Source organism: Globicephala melas, chromosome 19, assembly GCF_963455315.2.
Source record: "Globicephala melas chromosome 19, mGloMel1.2, whole genome shotgun sequence".
In the NCBI taxonomy this organism is placed as follows: domain Eukaryota; kingdom Metazoa; phylum Chordata; class Mammalia; order Artiodactyla; family Delphinidae; genus Globicephala; species Globicephala melas.
The window spans coordinates 5,695,537-5,721,402 of record NC_083332.1 but is presented as its reverse complement, the minus strand read 5'-3'; the positions used below and the strand labels follow the sequence as shown (position 1 = coordinate 5,721,402).

Sequence of the window (25,866 nt, the reverse complement as noted above, 5' to 3'; positions counted from 1 at the left end):
GCCATGTTCATTTGTTTATGTATTGTCTGTGGCTGCTTTTGTGCCAGTGGCAGAGCTGAGTAGTCATGGCAAAGGCCGTATGGCCTGCAAGCTGAAAGTATTTACTCTCCGGCCCTTACAGAAGAAGTCTGCCAACACTTGTTATCCACACACACTCATTACTCTGCTCATAAGCATACACCTATATAGGTACTCTTCCCTTTGTTTTATAAATATCAGACCATATCATATACATATGTGCACTTGTTCTTTTCACGCTACAATACAGCTGTTCAGTGACTACATTAGTATTCTGTCAGCATGTGGACATGCTGTAATTTATTCAACCATCCTCACATTTTTTATTATTCATTCTTTCCCCCACCTTTTTTGCTACAAGAAAGCAGAACAGCATTATCTGTCGATGGACAGGCCCAGGAGTCAGGTTTCAGGCAAGATATTTAACTCATCTGTCCTGGTTTTCAAAAGCAAGATGACAACAGTGCTACCCCACGAGTCCTCATGAGAAATAAATGGGTGAATAAGCCTTAACTTTAACTGTGTGGAGAGAACCAGACCTTGGTGAATTTGAGCAGGGCCCTGTGTGACCAAATGAATGGAAATGGAAGGATGGGGGTCAGGGATGGCAGAGTGGAGAAGCAAGTAAAATGAAGCCTCCTTTAATATGAAACCAGGTGCGATGGGTGGGAAGGCTGCCCTGCAGCCCTGGTCTCAGGGATTCTGTTCCTGCCTCCAGATACCCCTCAGCCTGGCACTGGGGCTCCTGGGGATGAGAGGCTGATGTCCACAGTGAGGCTGGTGTAGAGGGGCTGCAGCTCCTTGGGAGAGCAGCCTGTATCCCAGCGAGCTCATGCCATCGTGCGACGGATCTGGGCCAGAAGGCCAGGACTAGGAGGAGGGGCAGGAGGGGCAGCCGTGTGAGTCGAGGGCTTGGGAACAGGCCCAGGACTGGCTACCCCCGCCCCCAACCCTGACCCACCTCTGGGGGCTCTGCTTTTGGCTGCAGTCCTGCCCCTCCAGCTTATGGTAGCAGCCAGAGCAGATGGGGCCGTGAGAGGAGCATCCCACTGAGTTTCAGCTTTCCAGGGGAGAGGGCAGGGAGGCCAGACACCTGTCTCCTCTGATAGAGTCCCCATGCCACACCCGGCCCCTCAGGCCAGAGTGGCTTGCGCCTCCCGCAATCCGACATAGCTCGTGTCCCCTCTCAGTCTAGGGCAGCCTGTGTCCGCCACACCATGGAGGGACCTGCTGCCCCCTGTGCTAGGCTCCCTAGAGCAGGGCCCCCTACCTGCAAGTGATGTCATCATCCTCCCGATTCCAGCCCCAGTATGTGTTGGGGAAGCCATTGATCCTGACTTAGTGAATGGGGCGCAGGGCAAACACCCCTCCAAGGTAGCCCCGGTAGGGCAGCCTGCAGAGGCAGGGAGAGTTGGAAGCCCAGGGAATTTCAGGGAACGGTCCCTGGCCCTTTCCTGGCCAGGATCACAAGGTTGACTTCTGGGTTAGCCCTTCTCCACTCGCCCCCATGGGAACCTCTCCCCTGACCCCTAGGATGTCTCCATGCCGGATTCTGGGGCAGTTCTTCCCCTGACCCTTGAGATGGCCCCTCACCTGACCCTGGGAGATCCCCTCCCTGAATCATCTGACAGGCCATTCTTGTGACCCCATTAAGGGCCCCTCCTTTTTTAAGTTCTCCTTCTCTGACCTCTGGTATAACCTCTCTGCCTACTGCCTTATTAAGTGCATCCTGATTCCCCCATTGATAGCCAATCCCACTCCCATCTGACACCCACACCCAGGAGGAAGGTTCTTCACCGTCTACAAGGCCTCTCCTCAGGCCGCATCATCCTCTGCACCATCAGCACCAGGGACCAGGGCCTGGACTACACAGACAGGCGGGGCAAGGCCCAAGGAATTGGGGGCCTGGCCCAGAGTCTCCCACAGGAGGTCCCCTCCCTCGACCTACTTGTACTTGAACCTGTCAATGGTAGGGAAGACGTCACAGATGTAGAGGTTGCGGTCGTCCTTGGGGAGCAGGTTCACATCGTGGAGGAAGACACAGTCCCAGTCCTCCTCCTGCGCGGCCTCCCAGAACCCCACGTTGTCACAGTCCCAGTCCTCCTCCTGCGCGGCCTCCCAGAACCCCACGTTGTCAGTCCCAGTCCTCCTCCTGCGCGGCCTCCCAGAACCCCACGTTGTCACAGTCCCAGTCCTCCTCCTGCGCGGCCTCCCAGAACCCCACGTTGTCAGTCCCAGTCCTCCTCCTGCGCGGCCTCCCAGAACCCCACGTTGTCAGTCCCAGTCCTCCTCCTGCGCGGCCTCCCAGAACCCCACGTTGTCACAGTCCCAGTCCTCCTCCTGCGCGGCCTCCCAGAACCCCACGTTGTCAGTCCCAGTCCTCCTCCTGCGCGGCCTCCCAGAACCCCACGTTGTCACAGTCCCAGTCCTCCTCCTGCACGGCCTCCCAGAACCCCACGTTGTCAGTCCCAGTCCTCCTCCTGCGCGGCCTCCCAGAACCCCACGTTGTCAGTCCCAGTCCTCCTCCTGCGCGGCCTCCCAGAACCCCACGTTGTCACAGTCCCAGTCCTCCTCCTGCGCGGCCTCCCAGAACCCCACGTTGTCAGTCCCAGTCCTCCTCCTGCGCGGCCTCCCAGAACCCCACGTTGTCAGTCCCAGTCCTCCTCCTGCGCGGCCTCCCAGAACCCCACGTTGTCACAGTCCCAGTCCTCCTCCTGCGCGGCCTCCCAGAACCCCACGTTGTGAAGTCTGCCCTGGTGGAAGGCGGTGTCGTTCACCTGCGGTGGACGGAGATGCTCGGCGCTGCCCTCACCACAGGCCGTGGTGGCCCTGCCACCTGCCAGGCCTGTCCTCTCTCACCTTGTCGAGTGCCATTCTCCTGCCTGGAACCCCTTCTTATTCCCACTGTGGAGATGGAAAACCCAGACTTGTCCAGGAAGGTGCAGTTCAAAGGTGACCTCCCCTGAGAAACTTTTCTTGGATCCCCACCGCCATCCTGGTCAGAGTCAGTATCCTCAGCCTCTCAGCTCTCCCTCCTCGGCCATCTTCAAGGTTCTCAAGGATCATCACCTTCCAGAGGCCATCGGAGGAAGGCAGAGGTCAGGAGTGATAGGGGACCACCTGTGTCTCTGTTTCTACTCCTACTAGAGAAAGACTAATCATCCCTTATGATTACCATGATGTTCATCATCAGCATCACCACCATCATCACTATCACTATCTTCATCATCTTCACCATCACCAACACAGTCACCTAAGCTCCATCATCGCTATTACCAACATCATCACGACCATCACCACTGTGACCATCACCGCCATCATCACTGTCAGCAGCAGCAGCAGCACCTTAGCGATCACCATCATTACCACAATCACCACCATCAACACCACCACCACCGTCATGATCACCACCATCATGATCGCTGTCACTTACTGAGCACCTACTGTGTGCCAGATACTGGCTTCACCGCTTTATACTCATGAACTCAATGAATCTTTGTCTCATGAATGAGAGAACAGTGGCACAGAGCATAAATGCCCCAAGTTTATACACAGTTATACTAAGTAACAGTGTGCTGAATGAATGGCTGGATAAATGGATCGATGGATGGACAGACGGACGATCGGTCCCAACCTCAGATCACACAGGTAAAAATGGACAAGGCCAAGACTCAAACAGGCACCTAACAGACCCCAAACCCAGTGCTTTAATTTACCCCTTAGGTTAACTGCCCAATCTGAACAGCCCTGGTCTCAGAGAGACCCGGAGTCACTGGGATTGAGCCCTTCCCTTAGCTAGCTATTCAAGCTGATTCCAGACTCAGCCAGTCTAGACCAAACCTACAGCCTTTGGTTCTGGTTTCCCCCAGTGCAAGTTCTTCTTGACTCATCAATCCTACCCCCTGGATACTCTCTGGCCCAGACGCTCTCAGCTCAGAGACTGGCAACTCCAGCCCTGACTCTCCAAGGCCAGGTGCAGACCCCTCTGCTCTCTTGCCCCTGCCCCTCCCCATTCCTGCCACACCTGGTTCACTACATAGATGGCGTAGTGCAGTGGCTGGGGCTGCAGGAAGGGGCGCAGGTGGAGGAGCAGGTGCTGCAGGTGCTGGGCTTGCCCGCGGTAGGGCACCACTACCACCATGTGGTGCTGTGTCCAGCAGTCAGGTGGCCAGTATTGGCGTCCCAGCTCCACCAGGGCGTTCTTTTCCACCACCTGCTCCATCGTCAGGTTCTCTGGGATCACCATCTTCAAGGGCCCACCTGAGAGAGGCAGAGGCCAGGGACGGTCAGGGACCCACCCCAGAAACCCCACCACCCAGCTGTGTTGGGTTAAATCACGCCCCCCACAAATTCACGTCCACCCAGAAGTCCAGTATGTGACCTCATTTGGAAATAAGGGCTTTGCGGATATAATTGGTTCAAGTGCGGTCATACTGGTTGACGGTGGGCCCTAAATCCAATGCCTGGGGTTCTTATAAGAAGGCCATGCAAAGAACCAGAGAGAAGGTAAGTGGCACAGAGGCAGAAATTAAAGTGACGCTCCTCCAAGCCCAAGACTGCCAGCAACCACCAGAAGCTAGGACAGAGGCACAGGATGGTGTCTCAGAACTTCCAGAAGCAACCAGCCCTTGACCACACCTTGATTCCAGACTTTTGGCCTCCAGAACCGTCAGGGAGTACATTTCTGCTGCTCTAAGCCACCCAGCGTGTGGTACTTTGTTATGCCAGCCCTGGCACACTAACACGCCAGCCCGAAGGGCTCTGAGCTGGGCCCAGTCCCTTCGCCTCCCCGCACCTCCTTCTGTGTTCCTCCCCTCGTCTCTCCCCTGGCTCCCATGCTTCTCTTGTTCCTCCCCCAGCAAGCTCATCACCTCCTGTTGCTTTTCTCCCTGTGGGCCCTGATGGTCCTCAATCTGTCTCCTGAGCTCCAACCCCAACCTGCCTCCCAAATGTCTCCTCCAGGGTGGTTCTCCGGCCACCCACTCTCCCTACATCTCAACCCAGCCTTCTCAGTTCCCGCTCTCACTGAGGGCTCCACCGACCACTCAGTCGCCCCCAGCCGTACCTCTTCTTTTGGCAGCGGACCATATTTTTTGCCCAAGATGGCCACAACAGTATCGCATATCCAAAAGGCCCTTCTTTTTTTTATGGCGGCGGGGGGGCCACCACACGGCATGTGGGGTCTTAGTTCCCTGACCAGGGACCAAACCCGCACCCCCTGCAGTGGAAGCAAGGAGTCTCAGCCACTGGACCGCCAGGGAAGTCGCCAACACGCCCTTCTCACTGTGGCTCTAACACTCTTCCTGCTTATTGAGAAGTGAGTCTCTGTCCCCACCCCTTAAAACCGGGTGGCCTTTTATGACTGTCCCAGTGAATGGAGGATGGCAGAAGTGACAGACGTTATGTGGCTTTTGACACTAGATCACATAAAAGTCCATTTGGCTTCTGCCTCGTTTCCATGAAGCCTTCAGCTGCCATAGAAGCTCTGAGGCCACCATGCTGTGAGGAAGCCCAACTAGCCTGTGTGGAGAGACCCTAAGATCACATGAAGAGAGTGAGGCACCCAGCCAGCTCCTGGTTCCTTCTAGCTCCAGCCTCATCTCACAACTGCGTGAAAACGTGGACCACAACTGCCCAGCTGAGCCCCTCTCCCAAATTCCTGACCCCGCCCCCACACTCTGAGAGTTCATGATTGTCTAAAGATGATAAGTTTTGGGGTGGTTCGTTTTGATGCAGCGACAGATAATACATAATCCGTTGTCCCCGGCCACCAAGCCCGCTGCCTTCTGCTTCCTGGTCCTGCCCTACTCCTCAGGGATTCCTGCCAGCTCCCCAAAGCCCGAGGTGTGGCTGGGGGTGTAGGAGGCCCCTGCAAGCTTACTGATGTAGGGAGAGATGATGGGGCAGCTGGGCAGACCCTCCTCACCGATGTCCACAGGGTGGATCTGGCTGAGGTTGGAGTACCCGTCCTGGTGAGGGATTTCCGCAGAGGAGACCTGAACCAGAAAAAGTAGCCCTTCCCCTTCCTCAGGCTTGTCTTGTATGAGGAAGCGCAGGAAGGAGGCGCAGCCGTGGCGGTGGTGGTTCCAGTAGAGGAATGCCCCTGCCGGCAGCAGCTGTACCCCCAGAAATAAGAGGAGCCCCACCGCTGCACCTTTCTGGGAAAGGAAACAGAAGGTTTCTGCTGGAACAGATGCTTCCTCCCATCTTGCAAACCCCTCACTCTGGCCCCGGGTGGCTCGGTCCCCATCTCCTGCGCCCATCCTTCCCCAACTGGCTCTGCACACGGCACAGAGGGGAGGCCAGAGGGAGAGACTTGCTGAAGCCACTCAGGGCCACCTGCCATGCGCACATCTCCAGCCTCATCCCTCCCACCTCTGGTCACACTGCACGCTGGCTGGGCTGCTCCCCTGGGTGAGTGACCCAATCTCTCTAAGACTCGAGGTCTTCGTCTATGAAAAGGGGCTTATGGCTGGATCAGACTCGCTGTGCGAGGACACGCAATGTGCGGGAGTCAGAGGGTGACACGGACTCAGCATTGTCCCCGGAGTGGGCCAGGTTCTCTCACATCTCCAGCATCCTGTGACGGAAGGGAATAACCCCACTCCTGCTCTTTCTGGGTGCCCTCTCCCCTCTGCCACCACAAGCACCAAGTAGCCCCTCGCAGCTTCCACAGCCCCTGTATCTCCCTCTACCACCGTCTAATCATCCTGGATCGTGACCGTCGGTACCAGCCTCCCTCACCAGACGAGGGCCTGCTGAGAGCAGGGTTCAGGACTAACTCAGTTCTAGGTTTCCCGGCACAGCAGGCCCCAGGAAATGGACGCATGAGTGAATGAATGAATGAATGGGTGGACGGATAAGACGCTATTCACCACCTGCTAAACCCTTCCTCCTCCTTCAAGAGCTCCTTGTCTAGGGACTCTTCTCCAAGTCCTTCACTCTCGTCTACACTCTGTCTGGCCTCTCCTGGTCCCAGGCATCTCTGCTGTCACAGCTCTGGTCAGCAGACCTAGACAGATCCGAGTCCACTCGCTCTCCCTCACCCACCCGGGAGCTCTGGGAGGGCAAAGCTCGGCATGACTCCTCTCTGGGTCCCAGCATCACCCAGCACATGAGCTGAGCGTTCACCTATTGATTCAGCCGGGTTTACGAAGCACCCACTCTGTGCCAGGCGTTACAGCGGGAACCAATGAAGCAGCCAGAAAGACAGTCAACAAAAATCTCCACCCCTCCCCCGCCTCCACCCCCATGAAACCTACACTCTGGTAGAAGAGATAGGCAAGAAAATGGATAATTTCAGAGAGCGATAAAAGCCTATATATGAAAGAGAGAGGAGGAAGGGGAGTAGAGAGTCAAGACTCAGAGAGGTGACCTCAGCCCTGGTGGCTGGCGAGGCAACATTTAACTGAGCCCTGGAAGACGGGGCGGAGGCAGCCACGGGGAGTGTCTCTGGCAGAGGGAACAGCAAGTGTAAAGGCCCTGAGGCAGGAAGGGGGAGAATACCGGAAAGAGTGGCAGGGGACTGAAGCTAGATCAGAAAGTCTCTTCTGTGGTCTTCCCTGGTGGCGCAGTGCTTAAGAATCTGCCTGCCAATGCAGGGGACACGGGTTCCAGCCCTGGTCCGGGAAGATCCCACATGCTGTGGAGCAACTAAGCCCGTAGGCCACAACTACTGAGCCCACACGCCACAACTACTGAAGCCCGTGTGCCTAGAGCCTGTGTGCCACAACTACTGAAGCACACGTGGCTAGAGCCCGTGCTCCGCAACAAGAGAAGCCACCGCAATGAGAAGCCTGTGCACCGCAATGAAGAGTAGCCCCTGCCTGCCACAACTAGAGAAAGCCCGCATGCACGGCAACGAAGACCCAATGCAGCCCCCCAAATTAATTAATTTAATAATTTTAAAAAAAGAAAGGCTCTTCTAGGTCACGGTGAGGGGGGAGCAGGACAGCGGTGTGATCTGGGTCACACAGATAAAAGATTGCTCTGGAGCGAGGGTTCGCAACTGGGGAAGTTTCTGTCCCCACGCAGAGGACATCTGGCAATGTCTAGAGACATTTTTGATTGTCACAAATGGTAGGGGGATGCTGCTGGCATCTGGTGGGCTAGCAGAGGCCAGGGATGCCCCTGAATATCTTACGGTTTACAAGATGGCCACACCCACACCCCATAAAACCAAGGATGTCAAGTACTGAGGTTGCTAAACTGCTCTACAGGCAATGTGGTATGTTCTTCAGCAATGCAGGGTGACCCAGCGGGGTAGAATGCCTTGGTCTCTTTGTTTCTCCCTCCCTCCCTCCCTCCCCTTCTTCTTCCCTCTCCCCCACCCCCACCTCGCTCTCTTTCCCCAAAGAAACTTCTTGGCCTTGAGACCTGGGTCGCTGTCAGCACTGGTCCCTAAGGAGGACTGGGGAGTGTTCTCATTGCCTGCTCTCGCAAAGACTCACTGATGACAAGGACTGATTCATGGACCGAAGGCTTCCCTCTGGCTGTAGCATGAAGAACAAATCCTGGGGTTTTTTTCCCCTTTCCTTTCTGTGTTTCAAGGGCTCCCAGCTAATGGATGACGAATCCTGTTTTGAATTTACACTTGGAAAGAAGTGGAAAGTGGGGATCTTGCGGAAAGATGGTAGAGAATGAAATGGGATCAGGGGAAGTTCTGCTCCCCAGGTTCATCCCAGGGGACACCTGTCGGCTGGAAGCAAATGGGTCCCATGAACAGAAATGGGTAGGATTTGCACTGGTCCATGCTGGTCCCCGTGATCATTCTGAAGCCAAACGTGAAGAATGTGAATAGAAGCATCAATGAGCTTATCGAAAGGCGCTGAAAAGTTACATACAGGCTGACGTCCTTGTCACTAAACTGGCGCGTATACTTTTAGATGAACTACAAAACGATCTCGTTACAGAAGCAGGCTCAGGACCAAGTCTCAAATGTGGGGCAAGACAGGATGTGATCAGGGATAGACAATCCTCCAACTTAAGGAAACAAGAGCATTACGGAAACAAGAATCCAATCTCGGTAGCAGATTCTGTTGTGGGACAGGCATCAGGCAGAATTTCTCCCAGCCTTTCAGCTGGAAAGGCAGCTTTCAGAGGACCGCTGTTTCAGAGAATACCATCCAGGCTTTTGAGTGGCACATCTAGAATTAGACACCCATCCTTTAGGCAAAACGAGAACTAGACCCCACGTGTATGGTGGAAATGCACCCTGCTCACACACACACACACACACACAAGGTAATCAATAGTCAAAAACATCTCAGGGGGACTTCCCTGGTGGCGCAGTGGTTGAGAATCTGCCTGCCAATGCAAGGGACACGGGGTCGAGCCCTGGTCTGGGAGGATCCCACATGCCGCGGAGCAACTGGGCCCATGAGCCGCAACTACTGAGCCTGTGCATCTGGAGACTGTGCTCTACAACAGGAGAGGCCGCGACAGTGAGAGGCCCGCGCACCGCGATGAAGAGTGGTCCCTGCTCGCCGCAACCAGAGAAAGCCCTCGCACAGAAACGAAGACCCAATGCAGCCAAATAAATAAATAAATAAAATGACTTTAAAAACAACAACAAAAAAACATCTCAGGAACTTCAGCCGGATTTGGTGCTGTCCTTCAGAGACCAAGACCAGTCTTTGAAATACCCTGGTAGAGTCAGCCCAGCAGCCATTTATGGACGCGTTTGCTGGGATGAAAAGAGCAGGGCTCATGACATTCCCCATGTCCCAGCTGGGGATGCTGCGGGTGTGGCCCACGCCTGAATCATGCCACACGGGCCAGTGGCCAGCTGCTCTGTGAACAGGGGGTGCCAACAAAGCCTCGAAGGCGATATCTCCCGCTCCGAGGCAGGGCGTCAGTGAGCTCGGAGGAGTGAAGAGCCTCAGGTGGGGCGTGTCCCCTCAAGAGCCTGATTCTTCATGCAGGAGCTGGATGCATCCGTCGTTTCCGGGGAGCCACCAACAGAGCAAGTGTGTTAGTTACACATCACGCTGGTTCCAGAGTTCAGACACCCAGACTCACCTTCCCAGATGTCCTCCTCATGCTGGGAGGGAAAGCCCACTGCTATTGGAAGTGTGGTTTGTCTCTTGGAAAACCCAGTAAAAATGACCCTCAGATTCCACAGGGTACGTGAGAGGCACTTCTAGAGCCTGAGAGTTATGTAGATTTCAAAGGATTGTTTTTTTACTCCTGGTTTTTATAATTAATCTCTATTGTATCCATAGGGATTATGATTTAGTGCGACACAGTGCTACTGTATTTGGGGCTCTTGATGATGTAAGTTTAATTATAAATAATCATTAAAAAAAAAAAGAATTTGCTAATCCCAAACTCTAGTCCTCAGTATGTCTGTGAGTCCGCTTCTGTTTTGTAGATAGGTTTGTGTCATAGTTTAGATTCCATATATAAGTGATATCATATGGTATTAGCGGATATAAACTATCATATATAGGACGCATAAACAACAAGGTCCTACTGTAGAGCACAGGGAACTATATTCAATATCCTGTGATAAACCCTAATGGAAAAGAATATATAAAAAAAGCATGTCTATGCGTGTATAACTGAGTCACTTTGCTGTGCAGCAGAGATTGACACAACCCTGTACATCAACTATACTTCAATTTAAAAAATTAAAAAAAAAAGAATTTGGCAGTATTATCATGTGACTATAGTTGTGGAAGCACAAAGGTGTGTTCTTATTACTTCCTCAAAAAACAGAAAAGATTCCATCTCACTACCATTGAAAGGTAAACCAGGTATGTATGATAAAATCAATTTTATGTTTTGTTTCTCAAAGTTATGTAAGATTTCAGGAAAAAATTCTGATGTCTTAAACTAGCAGCAATGTTCGTGCATGGTACATGATTCAAATTAGTAGCGTGTACACCCACATTTTCCAGCTGACACGGTACTGTTTGGTCTAATAATAATCTTATACTTTCATTTGTAGGCAAGAGGGAAGGTGTGGAAAGCAAACCATTGAGAAGCCCCTCTCTCCAAAGAAAATCTCACATTAGAAACATGTCTTCTTTAAGAATGAAAGCCAGGGCTTCCCTGGTGGCGCAGTGGTTGAGAGTCCGCCTGCCGATGCAGGGGACACGGGCTCGTGCCCCGGTCCGGGAGGATCCCACATGCCGCGGAGCAGCTGGTCCCGTGGGCCATGGCCGCTGAGCCTGCGAGTCCGGAGCCTGTGCTCCGCAACGGGAGAGGCCACAACAGTGAGAGGCCCGCGTACCGCAAAAAAAAAAAAAAAAAAAATGAAAGCCATTTTTTTCCGTCAAAAAACTATCTTTCTGCCTGCATCTGTTAGGTTCAGATATACATGCCCCAGATCAGATTGTGCTTTTTGCCCTAAGGCAATCCCTAAACTCCCTGACCTCCAAGGAGGTAAGAAATGTCTTTGGGGATCTGGAAGCTGTTTCAGCTAACAAGGTAGCGATCTTCCCAGCGGGGTATACACACAGAACTCCCTGAGGCGGTGGCGTGTGCTTCAAGTCTACTCATTTTGATGAAGGTGAAGCTTGGCTCACGCTGGGATGTTCTGTATTTAGAACAACCAAAAGCATTATAATTAGTGAAGCTGATTTTTTTAAAAGTTTAACTGGAATGTTTTCAGGGACAAATTTTTCAAGTTACACTGAATACAATATCCAGGTAAACTGGTTAGAACTGGTGCACACTATTCTCTAAGATAATTAAAACCTATCTGAGTCATGTCACGAAATATTTATTCCATGAACAGCCTACCCTCATCTCATGTCACCTTATAAAACGTGTGGTTTCTACCTGTAACGATAACAAAAACTTGTTAATGTTGAAAAATTTCAGGTATCAACTTAAAATGAGTTAGGTGGTGGTACAAAGCTTTTCAAAATGGTTTTGGGGTCTCCCAAGCAAAAGTGTTTTAAGATGACTATGATATATGCCACACACACACACTCATTCAGACTTCTTCCATCTTAGCTAGTTTCAAGACTTATGAAAAAGCGTTTTAGCCATTTTCTAAATCGTAAAACAGAGGCTAACGGGAAAATTCATTTACTGCATCATAAGTACACATATTAAGCTTCTTGGTTAAGGTCCCTTGTCTTGGGGAGTAGAGCAGAGTGACTTTGCTATTTGCTAAGACTTACTTGTAGTCCAGAACAGGGCTATCCAACACAATAACAGGTCACAGATGTAATTTAAAATTTCCTACTAGCCACATTTGTCGAGTAAAAATAAACAAGTACAATTACTTTTTAATATTACACTTAACCCACTGTATAAAAATATTACCATTTCAACATGCAATTCAGATAAAATATTTTAGTGAGGTATTCCACATTTTTTTTCACATAAAGTCTTCTCATCTGGTAGGTATTTACATTTTCAGCACAGCTCGATTCAGACTATTCACAGTTCAAATACTCATTAGCCACATGTGGCCAATGGGTACCATTCTGAACAGCCACCCCTCAGACGTCTGTACATAGTTCTTGTGCGCCTGGCAAAAACCTGTATGCTCACATCGTTCGGTCCCATTTCTGTCCATGAGTTCAAGCTGGTTAGTGGTCTTGTTCAAATTTTCCACAGCTTCATTGTTTGTCTACTTGATTAATTACCGAGAGAGAGAGGTAATAAAATGTCACAGTGCTTCTGGAATGTGTCAATTTCTTCCTGCAGTCCTGTTAACTTTAGTTTTATTCCTTCCGGGACTATGCTGTTATGTGCATCCCAGTTTAGAACTGTTTCATCATCCTAGTTGTTCCTTTTTCCTCTGTGATGACATTTTATTACTGATGGTGCCTTCTGACTCAAAATCTCTTTTGGTTGGTGGTTAATGTGGCTAAAAGATTTCTCTGAGTTCTTTGCCTGGTGTATCTTTTCCATCCTTTTACTTTCACTTTCTGAGTCTATTCATTACATGCGGACCTCGTGTATATAGCATATAACATCTTTTTTTCTTCTTAATTCTCTTGGTGCTGGAGAAAATTCTGCTTGTTCTTATTTTTTTCTACAGCAAAACGTATTTAAAAACATATTTCTTAACGATCTCCCTCAACCTAAACCAACGTAAGGTAAGCTTTTAGGTTTTATTGACTATACATTCCACAGTGGGAGTCCTGACATGAATCAAACACTTCCCTGGTGCTGGTCCATTTCATCCTCAAAGCCACCCTTTGATTTCACAGAAAAGGACACTGAGGCTCAAAGTCACTCAGGTGTGAGAAAAGAGCATGAATCTGAGTCCGGGCTCATGTGTGTGACTCCCAGGGGTCCCCGCTTAACTGAGGGTGCGTCTTCGGGGGACACGGGTGGTAGAGTTCATGGAAGGCTTCCCCAAAGAGGTAATATCTGGTTAGGTCCTGAAGGACGAGTAGGCATTCAAGCCCCATTCAAAGTGGGCGAAGGGTATTCTGGGCAGAGAGATGGAGGCAACAGAGAGCTTGGTGTATTTAGGTAGTGACGGTAATGGTAGCTAATATCTGCGGAGTGCTTACTGTGGCCCAAACACTGTTCTAAGCACTCAACGTGTACCTCTTCCCAACCTCAGCACTACTGACATTCTGGGCAGGTTAGCTCTCTGCTGGGGAGGCTGTCCTGTGTATTAGAGATCTACTAACATTGCTGGCCTCTACCTACCGATGCCAGTCCCCCTCAACCCAGTTGTGACAACTAAAACTGCCTGCCAAATGTCCCCTGGGGGACAAAAATCATCCAGGTTGAGAACCACTGCTCTACTCCTGGACTGCACTATTTCATCTCTATCTTACAGGTGAGGAAACGTAACTTGTCCACATTTACACAACTAGATTGGTCATCCGAGGATCTGAACCTCCATCCTTAACCACCACATCCGACAGCAGCAGTCTCCTGCCCGAGTTGAGTGTTCACTGGGGCGCAGATAACAGGAGGATACAAGAAAGGAGAGGTAGGCTAGGAGCAGCTCAGGAAGGGCCTTGAATACCTGGCCTGCTCTGTTCCAGGCTTTCTGCCCAGTGATGCTAGGGACCCAGATGCAAATCCAACCAAACCCTTCTCAAAAAGCACCCAACCCGGGACTTCCCTGGTGGCGCAGTGGTTAAGAATCCGCCTGCCAACGCAGGGGAAACGTGTTTGAGTCCTGGTCCGGGAAGATCCCACACGCCGCGGAGCAACTAAGCCCGTGCGCCACAACTACCGAGCCTGCGCTCTAGAGACCCCGAGCCACAACTACTGAAGTCCACGCGCCTAGAGCCTGTGCTCCGCAGCAAGAGAAGCCACTGCAATGAGAAGCCCATGCACCTGAAGACCCAACGTGGCCAAAAGTAAATTAATTAATAAATTTAAAAAAAAAAGAAAGAAAAAGCACCCAACCCAAAGAGATGCTGAAACAGAGGCAGCCACAACCCAAGGTGACAGGGCCTCTGACAAAGTAAGGGACCAGGGGCGTGGGAGCCCAGAGGTGGCTTGTTAACCCAAGGCAGGGGAGAAGGGATCCTGTGGACTTCCTGGGGGAAGTACATCCAAGTGGCTACCTGGAGGAGAAACAGGAATCAGTGTGGCGGGGGAGGAGGAGTGAGGGTTGGAAGGTCTTCAGGAAGGGGAGGGAGCATGTGCAAACACCTGGCAGAAAAAGTTATTTCTCCAGCAAAGGTGGGGACCTGCCAGAGGTGCAGGGGTGAGAGATGAGGCTGCAAAGTCATCAGGGGCCAGGTCACAAACACCAGGCTGAGGGACTCAATCTTCACCCTCTAACTGACAAGCAGTCGACACCAACTCAGTCTCTCCCCTTAGAAACTAAGTTAACATGTTACCACTGCTGCCCCAGGGGAGTGACATAAGGAACCAGAACGCTGCCCTCCACTCTTTTCACAGCTCTTGCTAAACACCAAGCCCTGTCTTGAACGCTTTACATATATGAAATCATCTAGTTCCTCCAACAGCTGCTCTTATTATCCCCTGAACAGAGGAAGCCCAGAAAGGTTAAGACACCTACTCAAGGTCACACAACTAAGCAAGTGGCACACGGAGTGACGCGGGCAGGCTGGCTTTCACATCCTCTTTTTTTTCACTGAAGCCCAGTTTAAGACGAACCTTTTTTTTTTTTTTAAACTAACTTCTCACTCAATATGTGTGAGTGAGTGGTGTGGAGATCCGCTTAAATACTCAAATAAAGAAACTTTCATAGCGAGGGACTAAAACCAACACAGCAACACCTGAATGTATACTAATTTGGGGATAGAAAACCAGGCACAGCAGAATGCCACTTAAGCCAGGGCCCCTCAGCCTCGGCACGACTGCTATTCGGGGCCCTGCTATTCGGGGCCCGGGTGATTCTTCGCTGTGGGAGGCCATCCTGTGCAGAGTATGCTTACCAGCATCCCTGGCCTCTGCCTGCCTGATACCAGTCACACCCTTCCCCTTGCACCCCCGTCGTCACAATCAAAACTGTCTCCAGACATTGCCAAATGTTCTCTTGGGGATAAACTCACACCCAACTGAGAACTGCCTTAGCTTATCTGTAGGTTGCCTGAGATTTTGAAATTCCCAACTCACGGCTTGCTTTAAAAGAAAACTTAGGCCTAGCCCCCCCCAACCCCGAAAAGGCAGCCATGCCTGGTTATGAGACTTTAATGGACGAAAATTATAAAAGTTTATGGCTTGGTCGATAAACACTTTGCTGTTAACTCATTTATTTTCACACACACTCTGTAAGGCAGGTACGATGATTATCACCTCCATTTTACAGACGAGGAACTTGAGATGGTGCAAGGGAAGTGCAGAGCACCGGTGTCTGGCACGTGCTAACTCCTTATTAAGTGGCCCCCACCCCCCATGCCCTGGTTAGCAGCACCTGTGATCTCTGGGCTCCTGCAGCCCCTGACATCTGGAACCTCCACATCAAACTGTGTCGTCCTTATCTCCCCAACCAGGCCTGGTACACCTGTGTCCCAGAGAATAGGACCTGGCACACAGAAAGCCTCAGGAAATGATTAACAAATGAGTGAACCCGATGACCAGGCTTCAACAAATAGGTCCAGACACCCAAATGTCCCCCATCACTACTCTCTCAAGAGCTTCACAGGAGTAGAGACAAAAGGATCTCAGAATATAACATGCAGGAGAGGCGGCAATTAGGGGGCTGAGGGCTTGGACCTGGGAATCAGGGCTCCGGTAGACTCTTGGGAAGGTGCTCCGTTTTTTGGTTTGGGGGGACTTGTTCCCCGGGGAACCCTCCGTCTTACGGGTCTCACCTGCCCTCCATCCCGAGTTCTGCCTTCAACTCCACCAGGCAGGAGGCGTGAGCACTGGCTCCTGACCCAGGTGCGCGCATGTCTGCTCACCGCGTTTACGCCCCGAACCCGCGTAGAGAACCGCAAACCACTACTTTTCGGCTCCGCGCAAGCATAACGCCCCCAGCCCGCACGACGGCGGTCCTCAGCCGGGGCGCACACCCGCTCTCACGTCAGTGGGGGCGCGCGCAAGAACCCAAACTGTATCCCCGATCCTTGAAACCGGTCCACCGCCCTCGCTACCTCTCCCTTTCGCACCCCTATCCCCTTCGTACCCCGCCCTGACGCCTCTCCACCCCCACCACAAACTCTACCATGCTCCCACAAGAGCAGAAAATCTAAAAAACATACATCTGTGGAATAAACCACAGCGCGCAGCGCAGGTCAGCACCCAAATCACACGCCTCACCAGCTCCTGCGCAGGCGCACTCGGAAATCGAGCCGCACTGGCATGGAGCACTCTGGGAACCGTAGGCGGGAACGAAAGACAACACCGCGAGGATCGCCGGGAGTTGTAGGCCCAGCTTGTCCGAGAGCCGTAAGCGCTCCAGGCCGAACCGCCGCACGGGCACCTGGGAGTCATTCGCGGGTTGACCCAAAGCTTTCTGGGAGTCGTAATTATCTTACCTGCTTCCGCGTTTTCTCTGAGCCTGGACCGTCCGGCGCGGGCTCTACTCAGGTGAGTGCCTCCTCCCGCGGCGGGTCGATCTCGGCCCTTGGTCGTGCTGCCGTGGAGGAGTTGATGGTCTCCATATTTCTCTCCCACGCATTCGGTAGGCATCCCTCGGGAGATGGCACTCCCCTCCGTGATCCCCCCAAAGCCGGTCTACCGCCGGCCCTCCACGCGGGAGTGCCCTAAGCCTCTGGTGTCCCTGCTGACCCGCTTTGGACTCTGCCGGCCGGGTCTGACTCCTTGTTCCCACCGCCCAAGCTGGGTGCGGTAGGAGCGCACCCTCTTCTGTCCTGATTACAACCTTAGAGTGGTCAGGGCTGGCCTTCGGTGAGAGTCAGACGGCCGTGGAAGCCCAGAGGAGGCGCCAGACCCAGGCCAGAGTTCTGGAAAGACTTGCAGAGCAAAAGACCTCAAATCTTGCCATGCCCAAAAGAAATTCCAGATTCTTTGCCATAAGCTTACTCCTCTTACAATATTTCCCCAGTCTTCCCTAACCCCCACCACCTCTTTACTAAATGGTCCCGCTACCCTTACAAGTGCTCAAGTCAAAACAAAAGTTGGAGTTGTCCTGAGTCCTCTGTTTCATCCACTGCCGTCCCCCAAGACTTGGCAGAGTCCCATCTACTCTGTCTCCGGAAGCGATCCAGAATGTGACCACTTCTCTCCAATTCCACTGTCTCCACTCTGCTCCGAGCTACCACTGTTGCTTACCTGGATCACTGCAGGAGCCTCCTCACCGGTCTGCCCATGTCTGTCCTTGCCACTCTCCACCCCTCTAGTCACACGCAGCCCAAGGGATCCTGTTAAAATAGAAATTAGATCCTGTGACTATACAGCTTAAAACCATCCAACGGTTCCTGTTTCACTCAGAATAAAGTCCAAGCTCCTCACCCTGCCAATCTCCAAGCCCCCGACCCTCTCCAGTCTTGAACCACCCACACACCTTCCACCCAAAAGAACACAGACAGGACCTGCCCTTTCAGGTCCTTTGCATTTGGTATTAACTCTATCCGGAAAATTCTTACCACCTTGATCTAATGCCTAACTCCTTCTCTTCCTTCTGGTCTGAGCTCAGAGGGTAACCTATTTATATCTGAAAACTATTTTGGGTCGGCCCCTCCACTAGAACTTAGTGCCTGCAACCCTTCCTGTTTTACTCCCTGCTGTGTCCCCAGTGCCTAACCAATGTTGGGCACTTTGGAGGCACTGAGTGGATATTTGTTGAACAAATGAATGAAAGCTTAAACTGAGACTTGAAGGTGCCAGGCCTGCACAGCGCTGAGGGAAGACTGTTCCAGACAATGGGTTTACTCTGGGCACTATTTAGGCATTCTGCCGGGAGGCAACGACCCCTTAATCTGGAATCCACGTGTAACCCGCCTCCCCTCTCCACCCATCCAGGAGAAGCCAACCCTCCCGCCTCGCCAGGACCCCGCGATGCCCGCCCCGCAGTGCGCCTCCTGCCACAAGGCGCGAGCCGCCCTCCGCCGTCCGCGCTCGGGCCAGGCGCTGTGCACCACCTGCTTCTGTGCCGCCTTCGAGGCCGAAGTGCTGCACACGGTGGTCGCGGGCCGCCTGCTGCCGCCCGGCGCCGTGGTGGCCGTGGGCGCCTCGGGCGGCAAGGACTCCACTGTGCTGGCGCACGTGCTGCGCGAGCTGGCCCCGCGCCTGGGCATCTCGCTGCACCTCGTGGCCGTGGACGAGGGCATCGGCGGCTACCGGGACGCGGCGCTGGCGGCCGTGCGGCGGCAAGCAGCACGCTGGGAGCTCCCGCTCACCGTCGTGGCCTACGCAGAGCTCTTCGGGGGCTGGACGATGGACGCCGTGGCCCGCAGCACGGCCGGCTCCGGCCGCAGCCGCTCCTGTTGCACCTTCTGCGGGGTGCTGCGACGCCGGGCGCTAGAGGAAGGGGCGCGCCGCGTGGGAGCCACGCACGTCGTGACGGGTGAGCGCAGGCGCGGCACAGAGGGGCGCGGTGGGAGGAACGGGCGCATGCGCGGGCGAGGGGCAGACACTGTAAGTCCACTGAGGCGCATGCCCCAGAGGTCGTAAAGGAGACTGCGTGTATCCTAATTGGAGACGCTAAAAGAGGAGGAGGGGCTGTGCATGCACACTGAAGGTTCATAGTATGTGCATGTCCTTAGATTGGGCATGGTAAGCTTTTGAGTCACTGCCATCATCTTTGTACACACACGCTGGCAAATAGAGGGGTGGTAGGGTACTCTCTAGGGGCTAGGGCTGTGGTTCTCTGCACTTTTTTTTTATGACATTGTGTCCCTTGTCACAAAAGGAGGGGTATGAAGGGGCATCTCCCATCAGAAGCATCTAGTCTGAACGCAACTGTGTCCTTTTCTCTATTCGCTTCTCCTCTTTGATAACACTTTCTCTGTACCAATCATTACTTAAACAAATAATTGTTGACCATTTATTGTGTGCCAGATGCAAGCTACATAGCCTAGAACAAACTACCTAACCTTGGTTTCCTCTTTTATATAATGGGGATATTAATACCATGTAGGTCCTAGAGTTACTGGGAATTGGATGAATTATGGGAATTACGTATGACGCACTTAGACAAGACACTGAGAAACGGTAAACATATAAATGTTTGCCGTTATGATGATGCACAACACAGTCTCTGCTCCTGTCCGTTTCTCACATACGTGATTATAACCTGATTATAATTATTTCCTGTGCCACTAAGGAAAATGACACAGGAGGACCTAGTGAAGGGAGAAACGTGGGGATTAAGGAAGCGTTTCCTGAGTGAGCGGAGACCTGAAGCCGAGTGGGTAACTAGGTGAAGGACAAAACGGGGGTGGGAGAGGTTCTGAGCAGAGGAAACAGCTTATGCAAAGGCCCTGAGGAGGGAAAGTACGGCCGACTTGAGAAGCCGTAAGACCGGTGTTTTACTATAGACTCAAGTATAAGGTGACAAGTTGCAGAATAAGCAGAGATTCAGCTTCAAATTTATGGTGACTGTTGTGTAACTATGCACTTACTTTCTCCCTGGTCCTTCTAAATACCATAATCTGCATTCCCAGAGGCACTTGTGTCAACAGCCCACTTGAGCATCTCCATCAAATGCCATTTTGATGTCTGTGCGGTCTGAAGTACACTTCACTAGACTGAAATTATATCTGTAGCGTAAAGCAGTGTTACTCACTACCTGAAAGGGCACCGAGCACAGAGCCTGGTTTGCAATAAGAGGGGGGCAAATGAGGGCATCCCAAGTTGCTCCACGGGAGCCTGGTGTGTTCCCCTCTCCTTTCTCGCGGGGTTCACCCGCAGCCTCCCCCTGGCCGCCCACGGTACCGCGGGGTCTCCTCCCGCGGACCCGCCGGCCCCCGCGCCCCCTCCTCACCGGCTCGCGTCTCTCCCCCAGGACACAACGCCGACGACATGGCGGAGACGGTGCTCATGAACTTCCTGCGGGGCGACGCGGGCCGGCTGGCGCGCGGCGGGGGCCTGGGCTCTCCGGGCGAGGGGGGCGCCCTGCCGCGCTGCCGCCCGCTGCAGCTGGCCTCGCAGAAGGAGGTGGTGCTGTACGCGCACTTCCGCCGCCTGGACTACTTCTCCGAGGAGTGCGTGTACGCGCCCGAGGCCTTCCGTGGCCACGCGCGCGACCTGCTCAAGCTGCTGGAGGCGGCGCGGCCGTCGGCGGTGCTGGACCTCGTGCACTCGGCCGAGCGCCTGGCGCTGGCCCCGGCCGCGCGGCCCCCGCCCCCCGGCGCCTGCTCCCGCTGCGGGGCGCTGGCCAGCCGCGCGCTCTGCCAGGCCTGCGCCCTCCTGGAAGGCCTGAACCGCGGCCGGCCCCGCCTGGCCATCGGCAAGGGCCGCCGGGGGCTGGACGAGGAGGGGTCGCCGCGGGAGCCACAGCCGTCCGGACCCCCGACTTCGGAGCCCATCCCCGGCTTCTAGAGACTCCAGTTCTCCGCTGGGATCCGACGATGTGGGAGTGCGGGGCCGCCTGTAAATGACACTGTGAAGGAACCCGAGTTACCTTAGCCCGGGCTTCGGTGTGAGGTTGGGAAGGGGTCGGAACCCCTTACCTGTGGTCCTGCAGAAGCTGGGGCTCTGGGCTCCTGGGGCTGCGGAGGACTCCTGGGTGTCTGGGGGACCCCTGGGCCTCAGAGAGGAGAGAACTGTACAACTTTGCATTCCTGAGCTAGTGGGAATTAGGGGACCTCTTGCCTGTACCTCTGTGGGGCCCTGGGCGTGCTCAGATAGTCCTAACCCTTCTTGAGCGCCTACTGTGTGCCTCATGTTTCATGTTTGCCTGCAGTGGGATAAGCAAAACCATGTAACGTGATGGGCACGTCAGTTACAGCAATCGTGATGCTTCCGTGTGAGCGCTGTACACAGGGCAGGCCGTCTCATTTCATCCCCAGCATGATCTCATTGGCTGTAGCCTTGTTACCGAGGCCAAGCTCGCTCTGCTCCCCGCACCACAGGCCAATAAATCGGAGAGGAAGTGTTGAGGCAAGGAATACGACTTTATTCGGGGTTTGGTTGCCAGTTTCTTTTACAGCACAGAGAGGGCGAGAAGATGAGGAAATAAAGTAAAAAGGCCATAAGTTTTGCAAATATCTCCTGGAATGGCCAGCCTCGGGGAGGGGGTGTGTTAATTTCTTCTATCTTGCAGCCATTCACAGGTGGACAGGGTCCGGATGTTTCCCTGAACAAAGGCACTTTGGTTTAACATTCCGGCAGAGGGGCAGGGTTCCCCGAGGCAGGCCATTATGTATAGATAGTATCCTTTCAGTGAACAAAAGGGGCGGAAAGCAAAGGTTAAAGTAAAAGAAACAGATCCCACACGTAGTCAGGATTGACTCTTCCCTGTTACAGCCTGAGGCCAACTAGCCTGAGGTCACCTCGCTGGAGCCCCAACTAGGGGTTTACACCCAGGGCTGCCTAGGGCTCCTCAAGACAGTGGATTTAGTCCTTACCCCCAATCTCTGTGTGATGGGTGGGGAGCCGCTGGGTGAGCTCCCCAGACCTCAGATTCTAGAGGCAAAGCTGGGTGAGCCTGGGTCAGTGACTTAACCTCTCTGGTCTTCCATTTCCTCCACTGAAAATGGAATCAAAGCCTCCTAGCGAAACACTGTTGTGAGTATTTGGTAATGGTGTCCGACTTGGTTGTTCGTATTAAAGTTTGGCCACCAGGGGGCTCTGGGTTGCAGGGTTGCCTCCCTGCCAGTCCAGACAGGTGTGAGGCTCAGAAACCTCTTGCCTGACCCCTGGGGAGACTTGGTGTCCTCGGTCCCACCTCCGAGCTTTGCTGGGCTGGTCCCTTGTCAGGAGTGCCCTCCTTTCCCATCTTCTGGCTCACATCCTCCAGGGGACTCCCAGAAGCCTCCCTGATTCCTCCCATCTAGGTGAGGCTGTCTCCTTCCCAGAACCAGCAGCCATGAAGTGGATCTGAGTCCACCTGAGCATTTTGTGGTGGAGAAGGTGCAAGGATGCAGAGCTTCTGCATCTTCACGACCATAAGGTGTGTGTTGGGGGGAGGGTGACTCAGAGACACCCCTTGCCAGTTGTTGGGTGCCCTACCCCGTCAGGATTCTCTTGTGCCCAGATTCCAGGGTCCCCAGGATATAGATGTCAGGTGTCTGGGTCAACACTGGGGCGGGACAGAGAGAACAGGAGCTCAGAAAAGTATGACACTGGGATGAACCTCACGCCATCTCCCAGTGTCCTGCTTGCCCCCATCCTGGCATCTCTGTTGCTCACAGAGCAGTCATAGGAGGAGGTTCTCAAAGAGATGGAAAAGGCCCAAGGTCCTTGATCGTCCCTTGCAGCTTTTGACCTGGTCTGTTTGTGGGCATAGGAGGATCGTGGTCTATGTTGGCCCCTTCCATAAATCAGAAGATGTAGACTCTTTTAGAGTAAACCTAGAAATTTCAGGATGAGAGATGGTCAGAGCATGAAGAAGCACTTTGTCCTACACAGTGTCCCCAATCCTTATACCTGCAGCTCCTACCCTTTGTGCTTCTCCAAGTTGTACCCCAAAGTGGAGACCAAGGACCCTGCATAGAGTCACGTGTTGCAGACCACTTACCCTGCACACTCACAGCCAGGGAAGTGGCAGCAGCTTGGACTTGGATGGGGCAAATCTGGGATGACTGACACCACCAGATCAGTTCTTTCTATCTGGAGATCAAGGGCAGCTTCAGAAGCAGCAGTCATCCAGAGACTCTTTCTGGACTGGACTGCCACCACTCTTCCCTCTTTCAGGAGCTCCCCCTCTCCCCAGTGATGACCAGGGAAGTAAAGGCTGAGCTCTTCTCATCCCAGGTCTGATGATAACCTGTCAAGGTGGTTCCTTCCATCCAACTCTCCACTCATGTTGCCTCCCCCAAGTGTCCATCTCCATCCCCTTCAGAAAATGGATGGACTGTGGTCTCTCGCTGCTCTCCTCAAATTCTCTCAGAGCAGGGGAGTGTGGGGGGCACAGGACCTACCTGAAACAGAATCTTCTCAGTCCTGGCTCTTAGCCCAGGCCTGATCACACAAGAAGCTTCAACAAGGGATGGCTGACCTCAAACTCACCTGCAAGGGGCTCCTTCTGGTCAGAGGCTGAAACAGAGCTGGGGTCCTGGGTCCAGACCCAGAACTGGGCGTGATGTGCAGGTTTCTGGTGTCAATTTCAGTTTAGAAAGCCACTGGATTTGCATGTGGCTCTCAGTCCATTCCCAGGTTTCCCATGAGCCCTGCACTCACACCTGCAGAATGAGTTCTAACTTCTGTACAAGCCCTCCAGCCTCAGAAAGTCTGCCCTCCTTATGGTATCTATCGAAGCTTCCTCTCCTTACCACACTATTACTTTTTCCAGACCTCGCCTGGCTTCCTCTACACTTCATGATAACTCTCTCCATGCTGTGTTCCACTGAGGCCACAAGATCCTTTCCCCAATCTGAAAATTTACCGTTCATGGAGAATAAGGAAAACTTAGAATTTATTTCTGTGACCCATCAGCTAAACCAGACTTCTGATTCCTTTATTTGAGCTGAATCAGGACGTGGCAGAGCACCAGGCTTAGAAAATGGTCATAAACCACGTTCTCCGTCATCCAGAGTTCCATGACAGTATGAGAAAGGGATTAAAAACAAGAACAAACTAGCAACCTACTGGAAAGTGAGGGGAGAAAGGGGAGGAATCTGACACAGGGAAGATTTTCTGCAGGGGGTAGAGTCAGCCCCGAGGGGCAAAGAACTGTGAGAAATGCATTGTGTCTCTGAAGCTAAGTCCCCTCTTCCCTAGGATGAGGAGGTTTTCAGGGGAGACTGAGGAGTTGGCTGTCCCCTGATGAGCACCTCTGTCCTGAGGGACAGAATGTCACGACTCCCATTCCTCCAGCCCTCTTTCCTCTGCAATTGAGACAGGTCAGGGATCTGCCCCCAGGGGGCACTCCAACCACCCTGCCAGACCCCGGGGAGGTCCTAGCTGAACGGTTGACGCTGTCCATGGTTCTGGATCATAGCTGGGCACCGAGTTCAGGAAAACCCCAACTCCGTCAAGGACCCCAGTCCACAGACACAACAAGGTCCTGAGCCTCAGGCCAGCAGGGCACCTAAGTCGGAGGGGCTTCGGAAGGCTTTCTTTTTTAATTAATGTTGTCATAGTATCTAATTTTGTCTGCTTTTACATTTGACCTTCTCTATCCTTATAATTTAGACGCATATATTGTAAAGAGCATATACTTGGAATAAGAATCCAGGCTGACGCTCTGTTTTTAACGGAAGCATTTATCCAGTATCGTCAATGTAGGTACCCCACGTTACATTTTATCTTCTATATGTGCCACCAATTTCACATTATTTTATCTCTCCATTCTTGTCTTCTTTTGATTTACTACGTTCTTATAGGATACTTTTAAAGACTTCTAGTGTGTAAGTCATACATTCTGATTCTATTCTTGTCGTCATTACCATAAAATTCCTGCATGCATAATTAACCTACTAAAGTAAATGAAAACCTCTATCTCCTCCTGGATAATCTGCAGATATTAGGAAATGTAAAGTCCACTTGCCTCCCCCCTCCCCCAGCTTTGGACTTAGCTGTTGTTATTGTCAGGAAATCTTTTTAAGTTTTTGGTCGCACCCCACAGCATGTGGGGTCTTAGTTCCCTGACCAGGGATTGAACCCATGCCCCCTGCATTGGCAGGCAGAGTCTTAACCACTGGACCTCTGGGGAAATCCCTACTGTCAGGAATTTTTAAACTATCTTCTATTGTTATTCTACCGGTAGAGAACCTCTCGTGTATTTGTTCTAAATTGTACTGCTTCCTCATTTTTGAATCATCTTTACAGAGTATAGGTTATAAAATTATATTTCAAGACAGTATTTGCTTTCTTCTGCTCTCCATGGTGCTACTTGATAAGTAAGTCAAACTGCTCTTCTTTGGAAGGTAATTGGTCTTTTTTATATATAAATTTATTTATTTAATTTATTTGGCTGCGTTGGGTCTTCATTGCTGCACGCGGGCTTTCTGTAGTTGCGACGAGCGGGGGCTACTCTTTGTTGTGGTGAGCGGGCTTCTCATTGTGGTGGCTTCTCTTGTTGCGGAGCACAGGCTCTAGGCGCACAGGCTTCAGTAGTTGTGGCGCGCGGGCTCAGTAGTTGTGGCTCTTGGGCTCTAGAGCACAGGCTCAGTAGTTGTGGTGCACAGGCTTAGTTGCTCCACAGCATGTGGGATCTTCCAAGACCAGGGATCGAACCTGTGTCCCCTGCATTGGTGGGTGGATTCTTAACCACTGTGCTACCAGGGAAGTCCCCGTGAAGGACTTTAAATGCTGGGACAGATGCTTGCAATGTACTAAGACCAGGAAGCCACAAACAGGTTTGTGCAGGAGAGTAAGGGTCAGCCCTCTGGCTGTTGGGAAGATCCCTTTAGGGTCCATAAATGAGATAGG

At 52.6% G+C, this 25,866-nt stretch overlaps 1 protein-coding gene and 1 long non-coding RNA gene across 2 annotated transcripts; one reads left to right on the top strand and one right to left on the bottom strand.

Moving 5' to 3' along the window:
* Positions 1-12,225: 12,225 nt before the first annotated feature.
* LOC132593965 (uncharacterized) lies at positions 12,226-16,715 on the bottom strand. Its single transcript, XR_009560081.1, has 2 exons — positions 16,629-16,715; positions 12,226-13,418 (listed from the first exon to the last, which is right to left on the bottom strand). It is a non-coding gene; the product is annotated as an uncharacterized lncRNA (long non-coding RNA).
* Positions 16,716-16,822: 107 nt separating this feature from the next.
* Positions 16,823-25,403, top strand: CTU1 (cytosolic thiouridylase subunit 1). The gene is made up of 3 exons (XM_030847896.2): positions 16,823-16,956; positions 18,352-18,895; positions 20,336-25,403. The coding sequence occupies exons 2-3, from the start codon at positions 18,388-18,390 to the stop codon at positions 20,869-20,871; spliced, it is 1,044 nt and encodes a 347-aa protein (XP_030703756.1). The 5' UTR covers positions 16,823-16,956; positions 18,352-18,387; the 3' UTR covers positions 20,872-25,403.
* The last annotated feature ends 463 nt before the right edge of the window (positions 25,404-25,866 follow it).